This window comes from Aethalodelphis obliquidens, unplaced genomic scaffold (assembly GCF_003676395.1).
Source record: "Aethalodelphis obliquidens isolate GAN/ISIS:26980383/991018 unplaced genomic scaffold, ASM367639v1 scaffold15, whole genome shotgun sequence".
In the NCBI taxonomy this organism is placed as follows: Eukaryota; Metazoa; Chordata; class Mammalia; order Artiodactyla; family Delphinidae; genus Aethalodelphis; species Aethalodelphis obliquidens.
The window spans coordinates 805771-827021 of NW_020837959.1; the positions used below are offsets into that span (position 1 = coordinate 805771).

At 63.7% G+C, this 21251-nt stretch overlaps 1 protein-coding gene across 3 annotated transcripts in view; it reads right to left on the bottom strand.

The window, feature by feature from the left end:
* MCF2L (MCF.2 cell line derived transforming sequence like) overlaps positions 1-21251 on the bottom strand; it is a 118365-nt gene that overhangs the window by 45254 nt on the left and 51860 nt on the right. For 2 of the 3 annotated variants that reach the window (XM_027115796.1, XM_027115795.1), the window contains exons 2-3: positions 3736-3819; positions 530-644 (exon numbers count right to left, since the gene is read on the bottom strand). In XM_027115796.1, coding sequence (XP_026971597.1) covers positions 530-644; positions 3736-3811 — 191 coding nt within the window. In that variant the 5' untranslated portion in view covers positions 3812-3819. Of the gene's footprint in view, positions 1-529; positions 645-3735; positions 3820-14861; positions 15861-21251 lie in introns of those variants that run through there. The other variant, XM_027115797.1, reaches the window with a different exon arrangement.

Here is a 21251-nt window from a genome sequence, read left to right on the forward strand (position 1 = left end):
CGCGGGACCCAGGGCGCGTCGTCCAGCTCCCTCTGCCAAGTGACCTTCACCACCCACGTCCATCGGGAGGGCTCCCCCAGCTTAACACCTCCACCCCGCAGGCATCTGGAAGGATCTCCCCCAGCCTCCCCCTCCCCCCGGCACTGATCGGTGCTGACGGGACGACACTGACCAGCACCTTCTGTAGGACAGGTGTTGGGCGGTCAAACTCACTGTCGGGTCTGTTTCCCAGATTAGACTTAATTCACCGAGCTGTGACCTGCCTTCTGAAACCCGACGGAGGGAGAGTCTGACGGCACCCATGCCCCCAGTGCCTTAGCGGGGCAGCCGCTCGTCCGCTGGGCGGGAGGTCGGCAGCCTCACCCCTTCCGAGGGGGGATCCCCAGGCAGCATCAGCCCCCCCCGCCCCTCGGCTCCTGGGTGCCACACCGCCCAGTGTGGCCGTGGGCTCGGAGGAGGTCTCCCTACCTTTCTGAAGGACGGACCCAGTTCTGCTTGTAATAAAACAGAGTGACCCATCCACACGCACCTGGGGATGCTGGTGAGATAGGTCATGACATTCTGGAACTCCTTGTCGGGGACGTCGCCGAAGGCCGGGTAGTCGGGGAAGGTGATGACGGGGCTGCCGTCCTGCCCCCGCCCACCTGGGGAGAGAGAAGAGCTGCACTCAGCACGGGGGGCGCGGGGGCGCTGCTCCCGGGTGTCGGCAGGACAGTCATTTTCCAGAAGGAAACTCACTTTCCGTGTTTTGGGTTTTTTTTTTGTTTTGATGTGGACCATCTTTAAAGTCTTTATTGAATTTGTTACAGTATTGCTTCTGTTTTTACGTTTTGTTTTTTTGGGCGCAGGCATGTGGGATCTTAGCTCCCTGACCAGGGATCGAACCCACACCCCCTGCACTGGAAGGCGAAGTCTTAACCACCGGACCGCCAGGGAAGTCCCTTCCATGTCTTTTATTATGAGAGAAATGTGTGCTATCGATGGGAACATTTGGAATGAGGTGATGAGCTGAAGCAGGTACCCGCTATCCTGCCGCCGCCGGAGCATCGCGGGAGCACGTTTCCTTCCAAACCCACTTCCGTGCGCTTTTGTGTGTGACGGACCGCGCTGAACAGAAAGCTGGCATCCTGCTTCCTTCCTGATGGCATGGACGTTTTCCACGCTCCACAGGTGACGTGAAGAGCATTTAAACATTGCACGTGCCACCAGGCTGCAGCCCGACCGCCTGGGCGCCCTGTGGCGACTTCGGGTAGACAGTTCCTGTCTGATGGGAGTCATCCCTTCGGCACTGTGTGTGGGGAGGTACAGGTGGAACCGGTGGGGGGGGGCACTTTTCCCAGGGGAGGTGCACCCGACACAGTTCCCGAGGGAAAACGAGGCAGTGGCCTTGGATCTGGGAAGGTGAGCACGGCTCCCCAGGGCCAGGCAGTCGGGAGGGCAGGCGTGGAGATGCAGGCTGGGATTCTGGGCCGAGCTGTCCCACCGACGACCTGGGCGGCAGTGCAGAGGTCAGGAGGTGAGGCCAGGCGTGGTCTGCTGCCAGCCGGTGCCCTGCGCGGCAGGAGATGGCCACCTCTGCTCCTCCGGGGCTGGGTCCTTCCCTCTTCCCTGTGAACCGAGGCTGGCCTGGCCCATCCGAGGTGGCAGAAGTGATGCCGCGTGACTCTCAGGCTGGTCTGCAGTGAACTAGCAGAGGCAGCCGGCCGCAGACAGCCTGACACAGGCGAGCACCTGGGGCCCCTTACAAGGGCAGACCCGGTTGACCCCTGAAGACCTCTCACTCTGTCCACACCAGCTGCTCTGGTGTCCACTGGCAGCATCTGGGCAGTTCTGGTCGTCACTCTGGGGGGTGCTGGCCTCCGGTGGGTGGGGCTGCTCTACGTCCTACAATGTGGGACAGCCCCACGGGGGAGCCGTCCCCCCAGTGTCAGCGGTGCTGGGCTGCGAAGCCAGCCACCCCGACCTTCGCACACGGACACCCCGGCAGGAGGTTACGACAGTTTGGTCCAGGGCAGGCAGTGGGCACCGTGATAACTGGCCAGGGCGTCCTCACGTTGGGAGGCGGGCAACCCGGGTGTCCTGGCGGGTGGGGGAGGGATGGAGAGGACGAGGGCCACCTCCGCCCCGGGCTCTGCTTGGCCAACCCGCACGGGGTGTCCGCAAAAACCCAGGACGCTCCAGCTTTGTTCCAGACGCTGAAGCTCGGGATGTGTTGTCTTCTAACCAATTCCCAGACTTGACGACGTGAACCAACCCGGCCCGTCGGCTCGCGCCCTGCAGGTTGGGATGGCGGCGGGCTTGGTGGTCCTCAGCTCAGGGCCTTGCCACCCGCCTGTGGGCTCGCCTGAGCCCGGGGTCACCTTCCAGCCTCCCTCAGATGCTGGCGGAACCCCCTCCCGTGGCTGTAGCGCTGGGGTCGCTCTCTGCCCCCTCGGCCGCCTACCCTCCTCCAGACACCCCCAATAGCCCAGGCCGGCGGTAGGGTATCTTGGTCACATCAGCTCCCTTGTCCTTGGCCCCCCGTGTGCTGGGGGACCTGGGGCCTGTGAGGCCCAGTGGTCAGTGACCTTGTAGCCGCCGAGCTGGGGCCGTGGTTACTTCCGCAAAACCCCCTCCCCGAGCACCCGGCAGCCTCTGAATAACAGGAGGTGTGTCTGGGGGTCAGGGCCCCCCTGGGGTCTCCTCCTGAGGGCAGCGGGTGAAGACCTGAAGGAAGGTCAAGGTCATGACCCTGTCCTGTTGGGGACTTTGGTTTCTCAGAAGGACACCCCGCTCTCTCTCCGTCCTCCATGAGGTGGGCGCCCCTCGCGGTGCCCCCCCAGGAACAGCAGGAGGCCGTCTCCGCTGACAGACCTCAGAGGCTCAGCTTTCCTGCTCAGGGGGCTCAGGCCTCGAGGTTTAACCCCCAAGCGACACCGCGGGTCCATGTGCAGGGGGGCAGGTGGGCCTGAGCCACACAGGGCACGGCCTGGGGAGCAGCTCCTGGCACCAAGGGGCGGGTAGGGGAGCCCAGGGGCGCAGGACTGGCTCTCGGAGCTCAGGAGAGACCCCAACCTGCTGGCCAGGGGAAAGGGCTGCGAGCACGGGGCCTTCAACCTCGGGCCCCTGACCGACAGCACAGCGAGCCTTGGGGGGCAGGCCTGCCCGGTGGAGCGGCGCCGCCCTGCTCCAGGCACTGCTCTCGCGCAATGCTCACGGCCTTTGCGGGCCCGAGGCACCAGCACCCTGGCCGGCCGAATAGGGCAGCAAGATGTCCCTGCAGGCTGGAGACAGAGCCCGGATCCCAGGGGAGGTGGCAGGTGGACAGGGGCTGGAGATACGGAGCGACCCCAGGACAGGCTTGTGGGCAGTGCCAGCCCCTCGCCCTTGTCGGTGGCGCCCCAGGGGCTTCTCCCAGAAGGCGGAGCCACAGAAGCCAGAGCCCAGGCCCTGGACACTGCACGGGGGCGACTTGCCACACCTGCACCGCCTCCCTGTCCCAGGAGAGCTCTGGAATCCAGGAGACCGCAGCCAGGAGCAGCCGGGCCACGCCCCCCTGGGGACCCAGCTGGCCCCTGGCCGGCATTTGCCGGCTCTGAGCTGCTCTCATCACAGGCATCGGTGCAATGGGGGGCGGGCCGCACCGCACGGATTGTCCCCAGGCCCCACGACGCGGTCACGGAGGGCCAGGAGGCCGACCGCCTGGCGAGCAGACACTCCCCCGCCCGCGTCACACAGCCTGGCCTTCGCACTCACCAGACAGGTACGCAAAGCGCTTCTGCAGCTGGTCCTGGATGTCGGCAGCACAGAGCGGGCTGATGTCGTGGTGCATGATTTCATCTGCGGGGAGAGCAGAGCAGACGGAAACACGCTGTCATTTGGAGGAAATGGCCTCCCGAGCTATGTCTGGGTCAGCCCCACCGCAGACACTCGAGGGTCCAGCGGTCACGGGCCTGGAGAAAGGGATTCCAGTTTCCAGTAGAGAAACCTTTGTTTCGCAGAGCACAGAAAGCTGTGCGCTGAGTGATTCATCAGTATTTAAAGCGTGGTGTGTGTCAGAAGCACAGAGAAAGGCGGAGGGAGTGGAGGAAGGGACAGGGAGGGACACGGGGGGACAGAGGGGGACACGGAGGGACAGAGGGGGACAGAGAAGGACCGGCAGGCAGAGGGGAGGTGGGGGGAGTGGGCCAGGACCGGAGCTGGAGGACTGACCCCGAGATGACTGCTGGGGGAGCAGACACTCTTTGGTCTGAGAGCACCTACCGACATCCTGGGAGTGGCTGGGCCACCCTTGGGGTTCTCGCCTGCTGTCTATGCAACAACCCACTGGTCAGAGTGGAAACCTGGCCATGGCAGTGGGTTCAGACATACATGCCTGGAGCCTCACCCCAGCCTGACACTGACCCTGAGCAGGGCGCTGAGCCCGGTACCGACAGCCACAAGTCCTAGATCAGGGCCCCGAGTGACCCAGTCACAGCCTGGAGGCGTTGACCAGAAACAAAAGGTTTAGCAAGACTCCTGGTGGAACCCGGACACGGCCAGGGTCTGGGTCCATGCGGGGGCACCAGCAGGTGGCCACAGGGCCAGGCTGCTGGGGGGCCTTTGCGGACCTGTGTCTCTAGTTGCTGCTAGGTTGGTACCACGTGAGTGACGGCCCACGTCTCGTGTCTCCAGACCCGGGTGTCCTGGAGAGTCTGCAGCCTTCAGTGTTGACACAACTTCTCCACAGAGACTACAACTCACAAATGGCTTAAGAGTCAGCTCTCCTACACCCAGAAGAAGACCCCGGCCCCCAGGGCCTGGAGATTCAGGTCACGGAGACAGTGGAACGCCCTCCGAGCGGATGAGCCTCCGTCCTGCAGACCAGTGAGCGTGGGCAGGTGGCACAATTAAACGCACAGGCGGGTCCCCAGATCCCGGCTGTCATCTGTGGAACTGCCGAGACCCACGGCTGGCTGCCCCGTGACTCTGCCTGGTGCTGACGAGGACGTGACGGGGGCCGTGTCCACTCATCCCGACACAGCCGCAGCCCGTTCAGGGTCAGGGACCGAATGACGGGTCACACTCAGAAAACTCAGAGGCCACGACTCTGCCGGTTCCACGGGCAGCTCGGGGCCATGCCACCTCCCCTGTGCAGGGAAACGTCTCACCAGTGGCTTTCTTTTGTGGGAGAAAAACAGGGCTGGAAACAAGTGCTAAAAGAAAACCTGAAATGTTTTAAATTCCAGACGAGGTGGTTTATGGCCGTCACACCTCATTTATTTAGAACACATGTCAGGTGCGATGGACGGGCAGCTGCACCGGAGGCTGGGAGGCCAGACTTTATGCTGCCCACACTGTCGAGCATGGACCCTGTTCTCCTCAAATCCGGCCTCTGCCCGCCGGGGACAAGCGCGTCATTGAGACGGACCCCCAGGGAAGTGGGGTCGCCCTCAAGCTTGGAAAGGAGACGCCCAGGGCTGCAGAAAACAGCACGGACGCTGCTAGCTGGCAAGTCCCCAGACCGGCGTGGACGTTGGGACGGGCAGTTCCTCAGGCCTCGCAGGACTGCCCTCAGCTCGCAGACCCCCCCGGACCACATCGAGACTCCGACGGGCATTTCTGCAGAGATTCTCAGACCTGGTTTCGAGCAGCTCCGAGCGGCAGGGCCTTCACGTGGCCCCTCCGACGAGCACACTTCCTCCTTCCTGAGCTCGCCGTGGACACCAGAGCTGTCCGCCCTCCGTGTCCAGCTCCCCCGGACGGCAGGCGGCTCCCCACGTACTAGGGGCACGGTGGCTACCCCTGACCACCCCTGCCCTTTCTCACTGTCTGGACCACCGTCCATGTTAAGCTGCTTCCACAGAGGGACGCGCTTGGGGCCGCCGCCCTGACGTGCTTCGAGTTCCCCGACCAGCCGAGGTCCTGCCAGGCCCGGGGTCTCTGCACAGGCTGCCCCTCTGTGATGCTTCTCCCATCCCTGTTTCCTGGTCCAATCCTACTCAAGATGTCACCGAGATGCCACCTCTTCGGGGCGCCTTTCTCCGCCTCCTAGCCTGGCGGGAGCCTCACAGCACCCTGCACCCCCCCGGAGGGCACCAGCCGGCCCACTCCCAGGGCAGGAGCCCAGAGAACTCGTGCTGAACGGACAGACGATGACTCCTCAGAGCTTCACGTGGAATCTGGCTAATTTGGCAAAGTTCGCTCTGAGTTGCACACAGGCTGGCTCCAGAATTTCTGCCCGTTGCGGGCCCCGCGGGTGCAGACCCCTCACCACGGCAGCCGCGCCCCAGAACCCACCACCCGTGAATCTTCTGGGGCAGAACTAACCTAATATTGTGCCTTAGATCAAATGACCCAATTTAGGTTTGAAGGTAGGGTTACTCTGCACACGAGGTCCATTCAGACAAATGGACCGAACAAAACCTCATGCATGTTAAATGGTCACTGGCCGCCCCTCAGAGAGCTGAGAATAACCGAGCAGTTTCCGGCTGCCATCGAGGCACATGGTGTTTGTCACGCGCCCTCCGTGGACAGCAGGCGCTGCGGCGTCAGGCACGCACTGCTCTTTCTCCCTCAAAGGCTGGGGCCTCGTCCACGATATTTCATCCTGCACTCGAGTGGCAGGTGGCGGCCGGTTGAGAAGGAAGTGGAGGTACCCGGCCTGGCCCATCTGAGGTCTGGGACTGGAAGTGGGCTCGCCCTGCCCGCCGGGTCAGGGTCAGGGTCAGGGTCAGGGGAGGCCCAGCTCCTGCACAGACCCGCTCTGTGTACACACAATGCCTCACAGATAACCACCCGACAACGACTTTCCTGTCGCCCAGACGTAAGCGGAGACTCCAGGCAATTACCCAGCACAGAGTCACTCTGAGACGGGAGGGGTGCAGTGGGGAGAGGACAGCGCTTCCCTTCCGACTCCTGCAGGGTGGGGGCCGGGGGCGGGGTCTGCAGGTTGACCTGGTCCCTCTGGCACCAGCTCTGGGAGCCCGTCTGGAAGTGTCGCTCTGTCCGGAGCACCGCAGGGGACAGAGGCCCGCTCCCTGTCAGAGGCCAGAGGGAATGACCCCTCGCTGAGCTCACGACATCTCAGCGGTGCGGGGACCCAGCTCAGTTCTACATGAGGACAAAGGGGAAGAAACATCGACCGCTGGAATCTCTGGCCACGAAGTGGTCCCCTGAGTCCTGGTCTGCGCAGCAATCGGAGAGTCCGGGGGAGGGGCACCACCCTTTTATCTTCACACCGTTTCATCTTAACACAATCAGACTCCGGCAGCAAACTTCCTTCCTCTGGCAAACTGACTCGCATATTTTCTTTCTTTTAGGACGAGGATTTCACAGTGCAGAGCAGGCTGCATCTGGCCCGCGCTGCCCATGGGAAGGGCCTCCGAGCGGCACCGTGCACGCCAGCGCTGCTCGGGCCGAGAACACGTGCAGGGCTGGGGCTCGAGAGACGCAGGGCGCGTGGACCCTGAAGATCCATGTCCCGGTGGCGAGGGTCTGGGTCAAGGACGCCCGCGGCGCGTGCAGAAGCCTGGCGTTCGTGTTCGAGGCTGGTCCCCGCCTTGCTGAAGTGGGGACAGGAGACTGAGAAGGGCTCTGACAGAGGGGTCGGCAGCTGGCAAGAGGCCCTGGGCCGCAAAGTCCACTAAGTCCGTCACGAGCTAATTCTCTTCTTTGTTTATATCTGGCTGCACATCCACACCCGAGGCTTTTGTTTATTTTCTGTCAAAATACACCCGTGATGTCCTTTCAGAGTCCGAAGTGGAGAGTCCGTGGGGTGGCCTCACCATCCCGCGTGGGTGGGATTCCTAGTCTACCGAGACCCCACCCAGGAAGCCCCAAACCAGAGCAGAGCGTGTGCGGAGGGATGGCCGCAAAGAGGCGACTCCAAGCTGGGGGACGAGGATGCCTGGGGCTCCAGACAGGCAGGGACCCATCAGCTCCCCAAGTCCCTGGTCGGGCGGGAGAGGCATCTCCATGGCAACCTGTAGTCCACAGGACGGCTCTGGGATTCAGCCCTTCGGGTGTTGGAGATCGACACTCACTTGGGCTGAATCCTCCCTCACAGGTCATCCTGGGTGTTTTTAACAAGTCACTCGTTACTGGATTAGGCACAAACATTTCACGTCACGTACGATGCGTCGTTACCTCAGTTCATCCCTGTTCTCCCCGATTTCCTGATCTCAAGACGTGAATCCTTATGTATTTTAAAATAAAAGGCCCCATGTGAGAAGATGCTTAACCAAACTCGTGCTCAGGGAAGCCCCATCCTCAGCAGAGGGGTTGGCTCCCAGGCACCCCCGGCGGAGCTCAGGGAACCAGCCAGGGCCCAGCTGGCGCCGTGGGAGCTCTTCCGCGTGGGCACCAGGGACAAACCCTGAGCAGAGCCGCGGGAGGCCCTGGGCGACCACAGCGGGCACCATCTGTGCAGACGAGGCCCAGCGGCCTCCTGCCATCCAGGCTGCAGACCTGCATCTTCCGAGGCCACGGCCCACTCGGCGTCGTGTCTGCAGCTCAGGCTGCGTGGGAATGACCGCTGGGGCCTCGGCGAGGCTCTCGTAGAACCCTCATCCCGCCCTGCCCCGCCGGCCATGGCCTTTTCAGTCGACCTCAGACGAGTGCGGGCTTCTCAAGGGCGGGGCTGGCGCTGATCAGACCCGCCTTCCGTGCGCCGGACAGCCAATCAGAGGCCAGGGCTCCCCGGACGCGCATCTGCCCCTTCACCAACACCCGTTCTGTGAAGGTTCTGGACGTCAGAAGAGACCACCTGGGCAGCAGCTTCAGCCAGCTGGGCCCTGGGGCGCAGGCTCCACACCCACGCCAGGGGCCCCGATACGAAGCTTGCACGCACGTTTCACAGCCTGGCTCGTGGATATTCACGCCGCACGCTTGGCGGTTTCAGAGCTACAAACAACTTCTTAAAAAACAGCTTTTGGAACCCTGTCCCGCAGGGTGTCACTACATCACCTCCGCCACGTCCCGGGCGACGCAGGGCATGGCAGACACCTGGCCTAGACGTTGCACCGCCTGCCGATGGCAGACGGCTGAGCCCTAGCGGGCCTCAGAATCCTCTCTAACACAGGCTCCAGGCAGCTCGCCAAGCACGCGGAGACCTGCCCCGACCCGCATCAGTGACCTGCATCAGCGCATAAGCGACCCTCACACCCACTGGCCCTCACGCCAGCACGGAGCATTTTCCCAGGGGCTCCACTCACAGTGGGGGGCTCCAGACCTTCACTTCTCTGCACCTTTGGCAGAGCCCCTCCCCAGTCGGGGAGACAAGGGCCCCGCAGTCAGACAAACTGCGTTGGCAGGTGGATCTTAACCGCTGCGCCCCCAGGGAAGCCCCCAAGGAGAATTCTGGCCCGAGATCTTCTAAGGTCTGAAGCTGTGGGCGGAGTGGAGAATGACCTTGCCCTCGGTGAACGGGCAGACGCGCACCTGCATCCACCTGTGAGCAAGGACGGTCCGTTGTCCCCGAGGCTCACACAGAGCTGCTCTGGCCTCTGGGCACCTCCTGGTCCAGAGGCTGTGTTCTATTTTGCAGAATCACCACCCGTTATGTGCAGGGTTCCTGGTCTCCTGGGCGGTGGACCAGTGCTCCAGGGGCAGGCGGGAGCTGTGTGACCTTGGGCGTGTTACCTAACCTCTCTGAACTGGTCTCTTTGTCTGTAAATCGGGATAATTGCGGCATCGAGCTCTGGGGAAGCTTGTGCACACGTGCAGCATGGCGTCTGGCATGCGGTGGGTGTTTAACTGCTGCTAGCGTGCGACCTGGCACCTGGCCGCACTGCACCTCGGGGAGGTCGGGCCAGGAAAGGGCCGCATCCACCCCTCAGCCTCTCCCGTTTCTTCTGGCTCTGCTGCCGTTACCGTTACCGAGAGCAGGGACGTGCCCACGGGGAAAGGCGGGTTCTGGGTGGGATGGCCCCACCCCGGCTTTCCCTTCCCGCACCTGCTCCGAGGCACAGCTCCGCCTAGGACCCTCCACCCGGCCTGACCGTCCTGTGTCTCTCAGCTCAGCTGGGGCCACCCCAGCGCCTGATCCCAGAGCGCCGGCACCCCCGCTGCGTGCGCGGCGGCTCACGTGTCTCCAGAGCAGGCCGCCCGCCCCCAGGGCTCCCGAGATGACCCGAGCGTCCCCGTCTCTGCTGCCCGACCCACAGACACCCGGGTCGCGGAGCTGGGGTCTGGCCGCGTGCTCGGACGGCCGGGTTCACCCGGGGTTCAGCGTGGGCACCGGGCTGGGGCCTGGGATGTGCGCTTGGACCAAGGGGCCTTGGGCCCCGTAGAGGCCCCAGAAGGGGCCCCCTTGCCATGGGCGAGGGCCTCCTTTGCATCCACACCGTGGAGCTCCAAGCGGGGTCGGGCTGCCCCCGCGAGGCCTCCCTAGAGAAGGGCCCTGATGAACTAGAATCAGACCTGCAAGACGGGAGTGGGGGGGGGGGGGGGGGAAGCCCAGCAGGAGGCCTCGTGGCCACATCGCAGGCAGGTTAATTTACTACACGTCCCTCTGCGCAGTGACTCCTGAGTGCCCAGAGCAGGCTGGAGGGATGAGGGTGGTTCACACACCCAGCAGGGAGCCAGGCGGCAGGTGGGCCAGGTGAGAGGTCGGGGAGGACTAGGGCAGCCGGGGGCCTGGGCTGCAGCCTCCGAGCTCGGGCATCGGGTGTGGGCTGGCACGGAACAGAATCTCTGTGGACCTTTTATTACCAACAACGCTCATCCTAGTGACCCCGTCCCCGCGCAGCACCGGGCAAACCCTGCCAGGGTCCAGCTCCCGAGCCTGGCCGGCCCACCAGGCAGGTCGTCACACACGATGGCCCAAGGTTACGACGACGCAGTGGGCAGAACTGCTGACACCCACCGGCTCCCCATGGCTCCTGGGAGCCCCCAGAGCCCGGCCAAGCTGGAAAGGGGCGGGGGATCTGCAGGCCGGGCCGCAAAGCAGCCCCGGGGCCAGATGGTGGGCGTCCCTCTCCTGGGCCTCACAGCTCCTCCCCCGGCCGAAAGTCCACCCCCGCCCAGGGCCTGAGGGTCAATCCTTTCCAAACCTTCCTCCTCCTGGGCGTCCTGGGCCCGAGAGCACCTGCCTGATGAGTTAATGTGGCCACTTAAACATGCACCCAGCGGCCCACGTCCCCGCAAAAGAGCGGGTCTGAGAGCAGAACAGCAGCCCCGCCAGGCAGGCCCCCAGCTTCCGTCTGAGCTGTGCTGGAAGTCCCTCGGGCTCCTGCCTGCTCCAAAAGCAGCGACTCTCAGCGCCCAGTTAGGTGGAACCTGCCCTCGTGCTGTTTGCGTCTCATCCCGGCCGGGCGGGGCCTCCACAGGGATCAGGGACACGGTCCAGATGGGATTCCAGGCCCTGGAGATGACCGGGAGGGGGGCTGCGGCTGGGGTCACTCTGGCCCGGCCTCCCCGCAGGACGCACCAAGCAGAGGCCGCAGGAGGTGCCTCGAGGGCCTGTGGAGGACGTGAAGCCTTCCCGGGGGCCGATGGCCAGCAGCTCACACACCCTTCAAGCCACACCCCCACCACGCCCTCTTTGCACGTGAGCACTTCGGGGTCCAGTGAAAGCCAGCAGGTCCGAGCAGCGCGCCGGCAGCAGGGCCTCACCCTCACTCGGCTTTGGGTCCAGCCTCCCGCCACGCTGGGCCCCCGGCAGCTTGTCGGACACGTCTCACGAACACACCACAGATACACACACGTGTGAGCCCACTGCTGCTTGGAAAGGAAGGAGATGTGCGACAGCTCTTTTCTAAAACAGCCACGTGTCAACAGTAAAAGCAGCAGGTCCGTAAAGCTCAGGGATGTCCACCTCCTTCGGCCCCTCCTGGCTCCGAAGGCAGAAGGCGGGGCTGCGAGCAGAACCCCGGGGACCTGTCCATATCTGCCTCGAAAAGCAGCTCACAGAGCGGGCCCGACACCCACACCGCGCTCCTGCAAGGGCCCCAGAAGCTCCCCAAACCCTCCCCTCGATGGTGGACACGCTCATCCCACTTCCTAAGTGTCTGCAGCTCGACAAATCTGAGACCAAACAAGGAACTGCATTAACCTTCTCAAGACACACCCCTCCCCCACAAAAAACAGAATCAACGATGCACAGGGCAGAGGAGGCTGGGGACTTGGGCGACAGGGACAGGGGCGCATGTCACCCTGAGCCTCACCCAGGCGGTCCCTGCTGATGGGGTCCCTGATCGCCAGACGGGACAGCTCAGAGCAGAGTGGGGCTTGGGCCCTCCACGGACGCTGCCCCGCCGGAGCTTGACTGTGGAGCCCCGGACACACACAGGAGACAGGGGAGAGACACAGAGGTAGAGAGACAGAGACAGAGAGTGAGAAAGACACAGAGAGACAGAGGGACTGCGGGGGAGAGGCAGAGACAGTGACACACACAGACACAGCGAGACAGACGAGACAGACCAAGTGAGAGAGACAGAGACAGAGAGAGGAAGGCGTGGAGAAGCGGTGACGGAGAGGGAGCTGGGGGAGGGGGTGGAGGAGGGGTGACGGAGAGGGAGCTGGGGGTGGGCAGCGGCGGGTCGTGCACACCTGGCGACCTCCCTGGTTTCCGAAGGGACAGAATGGGAGACCCTGGCCCTGGTCTGGGAGCGTGGCTCACCCCCGCTGTCCTGCTCTGCGGGCTCCGCTACCCTGGACGTGGTGAGGGAGCTGTGGCCTCGCCACGTGACTCTCATCCATTCCATCTGCCCAGGGCCCAGCTGCCGGCTCGGCCGGTGCCAACCGCTCCCCTCGCCCCCCATCCTGTGCAGCCTGAGCAGAAGTGAGGAAGGAGGTGCAGCGACCTGTCTGCAAACACCAGGCGCTCATAAAAGTCAGCATCCGGTTACAGAGCCAGGTACGGGCCACCTGGGGAGTGTTCCCCAGCAACACCAAGGAAGAGGTCCCAGCACATGTGCCAACAGCTCTGGGAAACTGGACCCACGCGTCCTTCTGTAGGAAACCAGTGGATGGTTTCCAGAGACTGGGGGAGAAGCCCTCCGCCCCTCAGGCACCCCAAATTGCCTCAGGACATTCACTCAAGAGCCCGTTTATCTTAAAAATAAAGCACGTGTTAGAAAAACACCTAGAATTTTTGAGGGAACGTGGTAAGAATCAGAGCAGGAGTGTAGCTTGGAAACAAAGGGGCGGCTTTGATGACCACGCAGGTCCACGAAGGAGGGAAGACTACGGCATTCGGTAGGGAATGCACCGCCCACTGGCGAGCCTCTAAGCTCTAAGCCCCAGGAAGCGTTCCTTTCAGGATCCCAGCCTTGTCACCTTGCTGCCACCTCAGGCGTGAATCACACGCTCTCACCCTGTGTACCAGCTTGTGTTCCGACCTGGCCACCCAGGCGGTCACCGTCCTGAGCCTTGTCCATCAGGAAACTCACTGATTCCCTCGTCTCACCTTCGGGTCACCTCGTTATAAAACCGGAAACTTCATGCACTGAAGGCTAGGGTGCGGCTGATTCATTAAAATTTACAAAAGACCATTTAACGCACTGTTGGTCAATCCTTAGCAGGAGCACCCACCGCAAAATGAACTCACGACAAACCACTTCCAAGCGAGCACCCTCCGTCCCTAGAAACGAGCCCAGGAACCTGGGCGCCCTCCCGGGCCCAGCTCTTTGTTCTCGGTCACCACGGGTGTGACCCTCCCCCAGCCAGGCAGGTACAGGAGCGCGAGCTGCAGAGCGCCCCGCGGTGCTCCCCCCGCCGGTCCAGCCCCGGTCCCGCTGCGTGGAGAGCCCCCACCGGCACCCCCCAGCATCGGCAGGTCTCCCGCAGCCGGAACAAAGGAGCTTCCAGGGGGAGCGGCGACTGTGGCCCGGTACCCGGCAGGCGCTGCCCGAGGATGAGAATGAGGATGCGGGGGAGGGACGCGCGGCACGCCCACCCGGGAGGCTGCCTTCCGCGCCCGCCACCCGGCCCGGACCCCGCGGACAAGTCCCGAGTCCGGCGTGGGCGCCGCGCCAGACCCCCGGGGCCCCACCCCGGCGCGCACGGGCCCCACGGCGCCCACCGGCGCGCACCTGTGCGGGTCTCCAGCAGCAGCCACAGCGCGGCCAGGTCCCGCGACAGCAGCGAGAGGAGGCTTAAGGTCATGCTGTCGCCCGCCGGCAGCGTCAGGAGGTGGCGACCGGCCGCCCGGAACGCCCGTGCTGGGCGCACAAAGGGACGTGGTCGGGCTCCATGCTCGCGCCGCCCGCCCGGAGCGCGAGGACCCGGGCTCTCCCCGGGCCTCGGGTTTGCCGTCCCCGAGCCCGGGGCCTGCGGTCGGCTCCCTTGCTCTGCCCGCCGCCGGTTAACCGTGCGGCCAGGCGGCGGCAGGGCTCGCACAGCGCCGGCTCCCTCCCCGTCGCCCGTCCAGACCCTCCCTGCGGGGGGCCCCCCGCGCTCAGTGGCTCCCTAAGCCGGGCGGGCGGGAGGCAGGACGGCCGGGGTTGGGGGCGCAGGACCCGGCCAGGACCTCCCAGGGGCGAACCCCCAGGTCCTCGGCAGCCAGACCTCAGAACACCACCGCCAGGGGCTGGGGCACGGGGCGGGGGTGGGGGGGAATGGGGTGGCTGAGAACAAGGAAAATGGGACGGGGTGGGGGGGCGGCCGCCGCAGGGCGAGGGGGGCCCCCGGGGGAGCTCGTTAAAACGCAGAGTTTGGTTCTGCAGGTGGCGCTCCCGGGGGAGGGGGAGGCCAGGCCGCCCCGCAAGGACCAGATCTCCAGCAGGAAAGACCTGAGGGGCTGAGCCCAGCCTGGAGCCGACCCACCTGGAGAGGACGGCCCTCGGGCTGGACCAGGACTGCCTGTGGCTGTGCATCCACGGGCAGCGAGGGCTCCGTCCTCTCCATCGTGGGAATGAGGCAGATGTGACCTCCCCCAGCCTGGGCCCCGGGCCGCTCACCCCAGGGGAGGCTGTGGAGTCCAGCTGCTCTCGCCACTGGGGGCACCGGTCACGGCGCAGCCAACGCGCGCCCCGTCTGCGCTCCCGTCGTGTGTCACGTGGTCCCGGGCCTGACCTGGCCTTTGCTGGATGGTTCCCAAGTCTTCCTTGAACAGCTCCTCTGCGGCCTCCCGCTGGCGCTGGCACACGAGTCCCTCGAGCACAGCTCTCACACCCTCCGCCCAGGGGCTGGGACCACGGACGTTCCTGCAGATCGGGGTGCAGCTCCCAGCGTGGTGGGCAAGGCCCTCTGTGGCCGGGCTGGCCCAGCTCCTCCCTGGGCAGCCCTCGCCCACGTCCCCCGACACGCGGCCTGCGGCTCACACCTCAGGCGGGTCCTTGCCCAGAGCACGGCCTCCAGAATCACGCTCAGGGTGGCTGGCCTCTGACCGCTCGGAGACGCGGAGACCACAACGGCCCCCTCCTGCCCCAGGGACACCTCGGGCATCCAGCATGGTGGTGGACACCTGCCGAGTGAGTGACTGACAGCCTGAGAGGTGACCGTTCTGAGAAAGGAGTCTACAGGCCTGACATGCTCTTACCAGGAGGTCGTGGCGCACGCCCGGGGTATGTCCAGCCTCGCCTGCTCCCACTGTCCTTTCTTCCCGACCGACCAAGTCAAGGTCGAAGGCCCGACCTCCAGGCCACTGTCTCAGGCAGGTCGCCACACTCCTCAGCCAGTTGCTGGGCCACGAGCTCTGGGTTCACAGGCTCAGCTGCGGGCGCCCTTCTCCAGCCCCAACGTTTCCTCTTCAGGCTGTGCTTGAACGTGAGATGCGTGCCCGGCCCGCTGCTGGGTTGCGTGGCTTCCGAGGAGAGGGCCGAGGCCCACAGGTCTGGAGGGTGGGGTCCTAACGCCCGCCCTGTGCTTGTGCAGAACCAGCCAGCAGGCACCGCGCTTCAGCATGCACAAGACAACACGCGCTCTCCGTTAAAACCGGTCCGCTCCGGATCCCCGAGTCGGAGACACGTGATCTGTTCATCCAGGAAACGTGCGGCCTCGGCCATTGAGGCGTGGGGTCGGGTGGGAGGGGTCAGCGGAGGCCGGGGGCTGCTCTTCCCCCAGGGGCCATGGTCAGGGGGGCATCAGGACAAACTGCACACGGTGAATCAGCTCCTGGTCTCTCTACCCCGAAGACCAGAGAGCCGAGAGGCACTGGCACCACTGACACGTCGGCACACCGCCAGCCCTGTTCCCGCATCCACGGCGCTCGGGTGCCCGTGTCTGTGCCTCAGCTTGTGTCTGCCGCCGCCCCCCAGGGCCGAGCCCCCTGCTACACCTCCGGCAGCCCAGGGCAGGTGCGTCACGAAAGGAACGTGATCTCCGGCGGGAGAGGAGTGAAGAGGAGGCCGCTCCCTCTGCAGTCACCTCCCCCCACTGGCTCTCCGCAGCCCCAGAGGCCCTCGGGGTGGCGTCCGGGCCACAGGTCCATGCTCGCATGGCTCTCCTCGGCCTCGGGCCTCCGCGTCAGTCCCTGTGTGCCCACCCACTCCCCACGTGGCCCTTGACCACAGGCTCCACCACAGACCTGGAAGCCACCAGGGTTTTCCTCTCGCTGTGCTGGCGGCTCTAGGACCATCGCTTCGGCCCCTGGTTTTCACGTCCACCTGATGCTGTGCTCTCAAGAGTGGGCCGTGCACGGAGTGAGGAAGGGCGTGCGGGCCAGCTGGGGCCAAAGGGCACGCAGACATTTCTCGCAGTCTCTGGGGATGGCTCAGTAGCTGATGCCCCGCAGAGCCTCAAGGACAGGCCCTGGGCCAGGGATGACGAGTCACACTGGGGGACAGCTGAGCCGGAGCCCAGAGTCACACACGGATGCCACTGACATTCGGCTCTCGGGCTGGCGGGTGTGTCCAGCTGGGGGTGGGGGGGTTCGTGACCTCAGCCCCGACGGGCTGACACTGGTTACTTCTGCAGAGTTGGCTGCGTCCCAGGCCTGTGAGCTCACTCAGGACCTGGCTCCAGGGCCGGCCGCTGGGCCAGGAGGGTGTTTGCTTAAGATGTCAACGCTCTCCCAGGTGCAGGGTTCGGTGAGTTTGTGGATATTCAAACCTCTTCAACCTACAAAGAAGGCAATTTTATGTGGCTCCGCCCAGCAGTACAGGCAGGCGACCAGTGCAAGATGGGGAAAGAACCAGCGGGCAGGAGAGGGTGCAGAGAATCCGGGGAAGGAGGCCTGACGGTCGGACAGGAACCGGAGGCCAGAGGCTGCCGACCACGGGCCCCAGGCGGACGCCCTGAGAGAAGGGCAGCGGGCAGGGGCAGGGCCTCTGTTCCCTGGAGAAACCCGCTGCGAAGGGCGGCCCAGCTTCCCCCGTGACCCTCCAGGGGCTCCCTTAGCTGGAAGGACACGCAGGCACGGAATTCAGCGTGAACAGGGCATATTTGAGCAAACGCAACAGCGTTCTGGCTCACGCACACACATTTAGCACACGGTATAGGCGGCGGCATGCTCTGAGCACACAGGGTGCACCCTGGCTGCACCCCGGCCTCCCGCCTAGCTGGTCCTGTAGATAGTTACAGACACTTGGTATTAATTCTTCCTTGCCCAGGGATGCAAGACAAGCTAACCAAGCCGCCACCCTCTCCAGCCACGACCCGCTGCTGATAATGTGGGAGGGACCATCCCTCACTCACAGGCGCGCCCTTGTTTGCGGGGGCCACCCTTGCCACCTGGTCCTGTTTCATCGTCATGGCAACCTGTGAGGCAGGTGTCCCTGATCAGCAAAGCCTCAGGCAGCAGGGAAACTGGACACAGCGCTCCTCAGTCCTCTCCAGGCCTAGTTGGCCCCTGTCCCCCTCCCTGTCCCCCTCTCGTGTCCTCACTGTCCTTCTAAGGCCCCGTGATCCTTGCAGCCCGGGTCCTTCCCACCCCCAGCTGCTGCCCCTTAGCTTAAGGTGCTCCCAGTGCTCTGCCCCGTTTCTTGTGTCCTGCAGCCCCGCCCACCCAGCTCTCCTAAGCTGAACGCGTCACCCCCGCCCCCAAGGTCACCCGCGGTCACAGGATAAGCAGCAGCTTCCCTGGAGCAATGGGCAGGCCTGAGCAGCTGGCCTGAGCGGCCGGCCATCCGCGCCCCCCGGCTCCCGCACGAGCTCCAGCCGTGGCCGCAGCAGTGAGAACCGAGGAAGGTGTGCGGGACCCGCAAGGAGGGTGGGCGGCCACCGGGCAGAGGGCTCGCAGGCAGCTCGTCCCCAGGCAACCTCTCAGCTCCCGCAAGCACCGCGGTCCACGCATCCAGCTAGCGAGTCTGCAGCCGGCGCCCTCCAGTCTTAAACCGGAGCTAACCGCCCCCACCTGTCCCCCGGCCCCACGTCCTGCCTCAGGGTCTATCGGGGGTCTAGCCCTGGCCCCAGGCATGCAGCTCCTTCGCCCCCACCCCCATTCCTTTACCCGCCCCCGAGGCCTTCCAGTGATTCTGGTTTTGTTTGGCGGCTGGACTAGTCTCCTGGGAAGGCGGGTGGAGCCTGCCCACCCTCCACGGGCACCCCACGCTGGTCCTCAGCACTGTCCACGTGCTCCGGACCCTCGGAAGGGCTGTCTCTTCATCCTCAACCCAGGATGACTTACGGCCTCCCGGCCCCGAGTTCACAGTGAGCCTGAGAGGAAGGGGACGTGGGCTCGCGGTCCAGCGGCAAACTCACGGAAGGCTGCCACGAGGCCATGCTCGGAGTCTCCCCGCACTTGTCGCTGTTGCAGCTGGAACCACTCGGCCGACGGCCCCCTCTCCGTGCCCTGGGCCTCCCCCGCGCCACAGCCTCCAGGCCAGGTGCCTTGCGGGCTCTGAGCACGCGCACCTCCGACCCGCGCTTCTTGCCACGGGGGGACCGAGGCTGGCGGGGACGTGCACCGGGATGCGGCTCTGTCCGTCTGACCTTTGCCTGTAGGGTTCAAGTGCCAAGGGCACCGGGGGCTCTGACCACGTTTCGTGGGCGGCCTGAGATGGGACACGTGAAATCAGGGCCGAACGTATCCCCGCGGCATCAAAGACGATCCACCCGCACCCAGCCCGGCTGCGGCAGAGCCAGGCCGCTTCTCTGTCTCTCTGGCTTCCCTTCCATCTGACTACAACCCGATTCCGGTGCCCAGTCACCCTCCGGGACAGCATACACCCGGACGCGCGTCCCACAGGGCCCCAGCCGGGCCTCCGCACCCGCCCCAGCTCTATGCCGCCCCTTCCTCTGCTCACCACTCGATTCTGTGTCTTACTGCATGTCTGCATCCCGTGTGCTGGCACGTATGCTTTCCTTTCCCAATCACAGCGGGGATGAGCCCTGACGTTTTAGGGCTGCCCACAGCGGGCAGAGAGGGCTGCGGGAAGTGCTCAGTTCTCACTTTTATTCTGCACAGTGACGTGCGTGGGGGTTATACTGGGGGTGCCCTAAAATCTCTCGGTGACTACGGGAACCGAGGACTGAAAGACGGACAGAGGTGAGGCCAGCGGAAGCCAGTGACACCTAACCACTCGGGTGGAAGGCGGCACGAGGGGCTCAGGACCCCCTCCCGCGGGCCGCAGAGCAGACGTGCCGCCCGCAGGGCTGTGAGCCGGGCTGGGCGGCCCCCGCCCACCTCCATGAGCTAAACAGGAAGACTCTCCTGCCCCGATGGAAACAAGACACAAGAGCTGCAGATACCATCGCCTGCCTTCCGGGCGGGGCCGCGATGAGTGTTCATCTGCACCCATCACTCCCCACCCTCCAGGGCAGCGGGAACAATGTTCCATTTGTTCTGCACAAGCTGCGACCTGGACAGAAGGACCGGGAGGGGGCCAGGCCCCGCCTGCTAGATCAACGACTTCTGTCACAAACCCAGTAACTGCAGGGTGGCTGAGAGGAGCAGACGCAGGGCAGAGAGCAAACACAGCTGGGCCTGAGGCTAATACAATGTCACTGCGTGAGGGCGAGGCTCGGTCCGTCCACTGGACACCCGTGGGTCCAGGACACCCATGGCTCCGGGACACCCTGGGGGCTCAGCCAGTGGACGGCAGGTGTCCAGGGCTCGGAGGGACGCCTGACTTACTGGGCCCTTCCTGCCCCCAGAGGGAAGGCAGCAGCGTTCTCCCCGCCACCTGGAAAGCACAAAGGGGCTTTTGTTGTGGGATTTAGGACGTAGAGAGGTGACACGGGCTTTTCTGGGCTGGACCACGGTGGTCTCGGGAATTCTGGATCCTAAATCTGACCTCCGAGCTGGTCTCAGTTTCCTTAAGGGAGAGGTCGGGACAAGGTGACCCACCCTCCGGGACTCACAATCCCCTCCGTTCACAGGGTGGCAGGACCCTGGCCACGGGGCACAGAGGAAGGCGGCCCTCACCCGGGATGTGGGGTGCAGACCTGCCTGAGCCAGTGCTGTGTGTGCCTGAAGGGCTGAAAGAGTCCCGAGGGGGCGGCAGCTCAGGTCCCAGGCAGGAGGCTTGCGGACGGAGCCCAGAAGTGAAGACAGCAGATGGGCGGTGCTGCTGGGCGGGGTGCTTAGGAGAACCGAGGGGGCACCAGATGGGGACGCCCACGGCCCACCGGACCCACATCTGGGGAAGATGGTCCCGAGAGTGGGGACAACGGATGGAGGAGACAGATGCGGCGACGGGAAGATCCCTCAGGAGGGGCAGATGTCATGACGCGTTTAAAGCTGTTTCCAAAACAAGCTTCCCGTCGCAGGCGACTCGGGAAATTGTGGTACAAATGCTGTCGGGTTGGCGCACAGCTCTGCCGCCATGCGGGGCAGCGGGAGGGCCTCGGTCCCGGGGTGGCCACCGTGGGCACTTGAGAAAACTCTGTTTTTATTTTTAGAACCTACCTCAAGAAACAAGAAAAGTCTCAACTAAACAATCTAACTTTACACATAAAGCAATTAGAGAAAGAAGAACAAAAAAACCCTGAGGTTAGCAGAAGGAAAGCAATCATAAAGATCAGATCAGAAATACATGAAAAAGACATGAAGGAAACACTAGCAAAGATCAATAAAACTAAAAGCTGGTTCTTTGAGAAGATAAACAAAACTGATAAACCATTAGCCAGACTCATCAAGAAAAAAAGGGAGAAGACTCAAATCAATAGAGTTAGAAATGGAAAAGGAGAAGTTACAACTGACACTGCAGAAATACAAAGGATCATGAGAGATTACTACAAGTAGCTATATGCCAACAAAATGGACAGCCTGGAAGAAATGGACAAATTCTTAGAAAGGTATAACCTTCCAAGACTGAACCAGTAAGAAATAGAAAATATGAACAGATGAATCACAAGCACTGAAATTGAAACTGTGATTAAAAATCTTCCCACAAACAAAAGCCCAAGACCAGATGGCTTCACAGGTGAATTCTATCAAACATTTAGAGAAGAGCTAACACCCATCC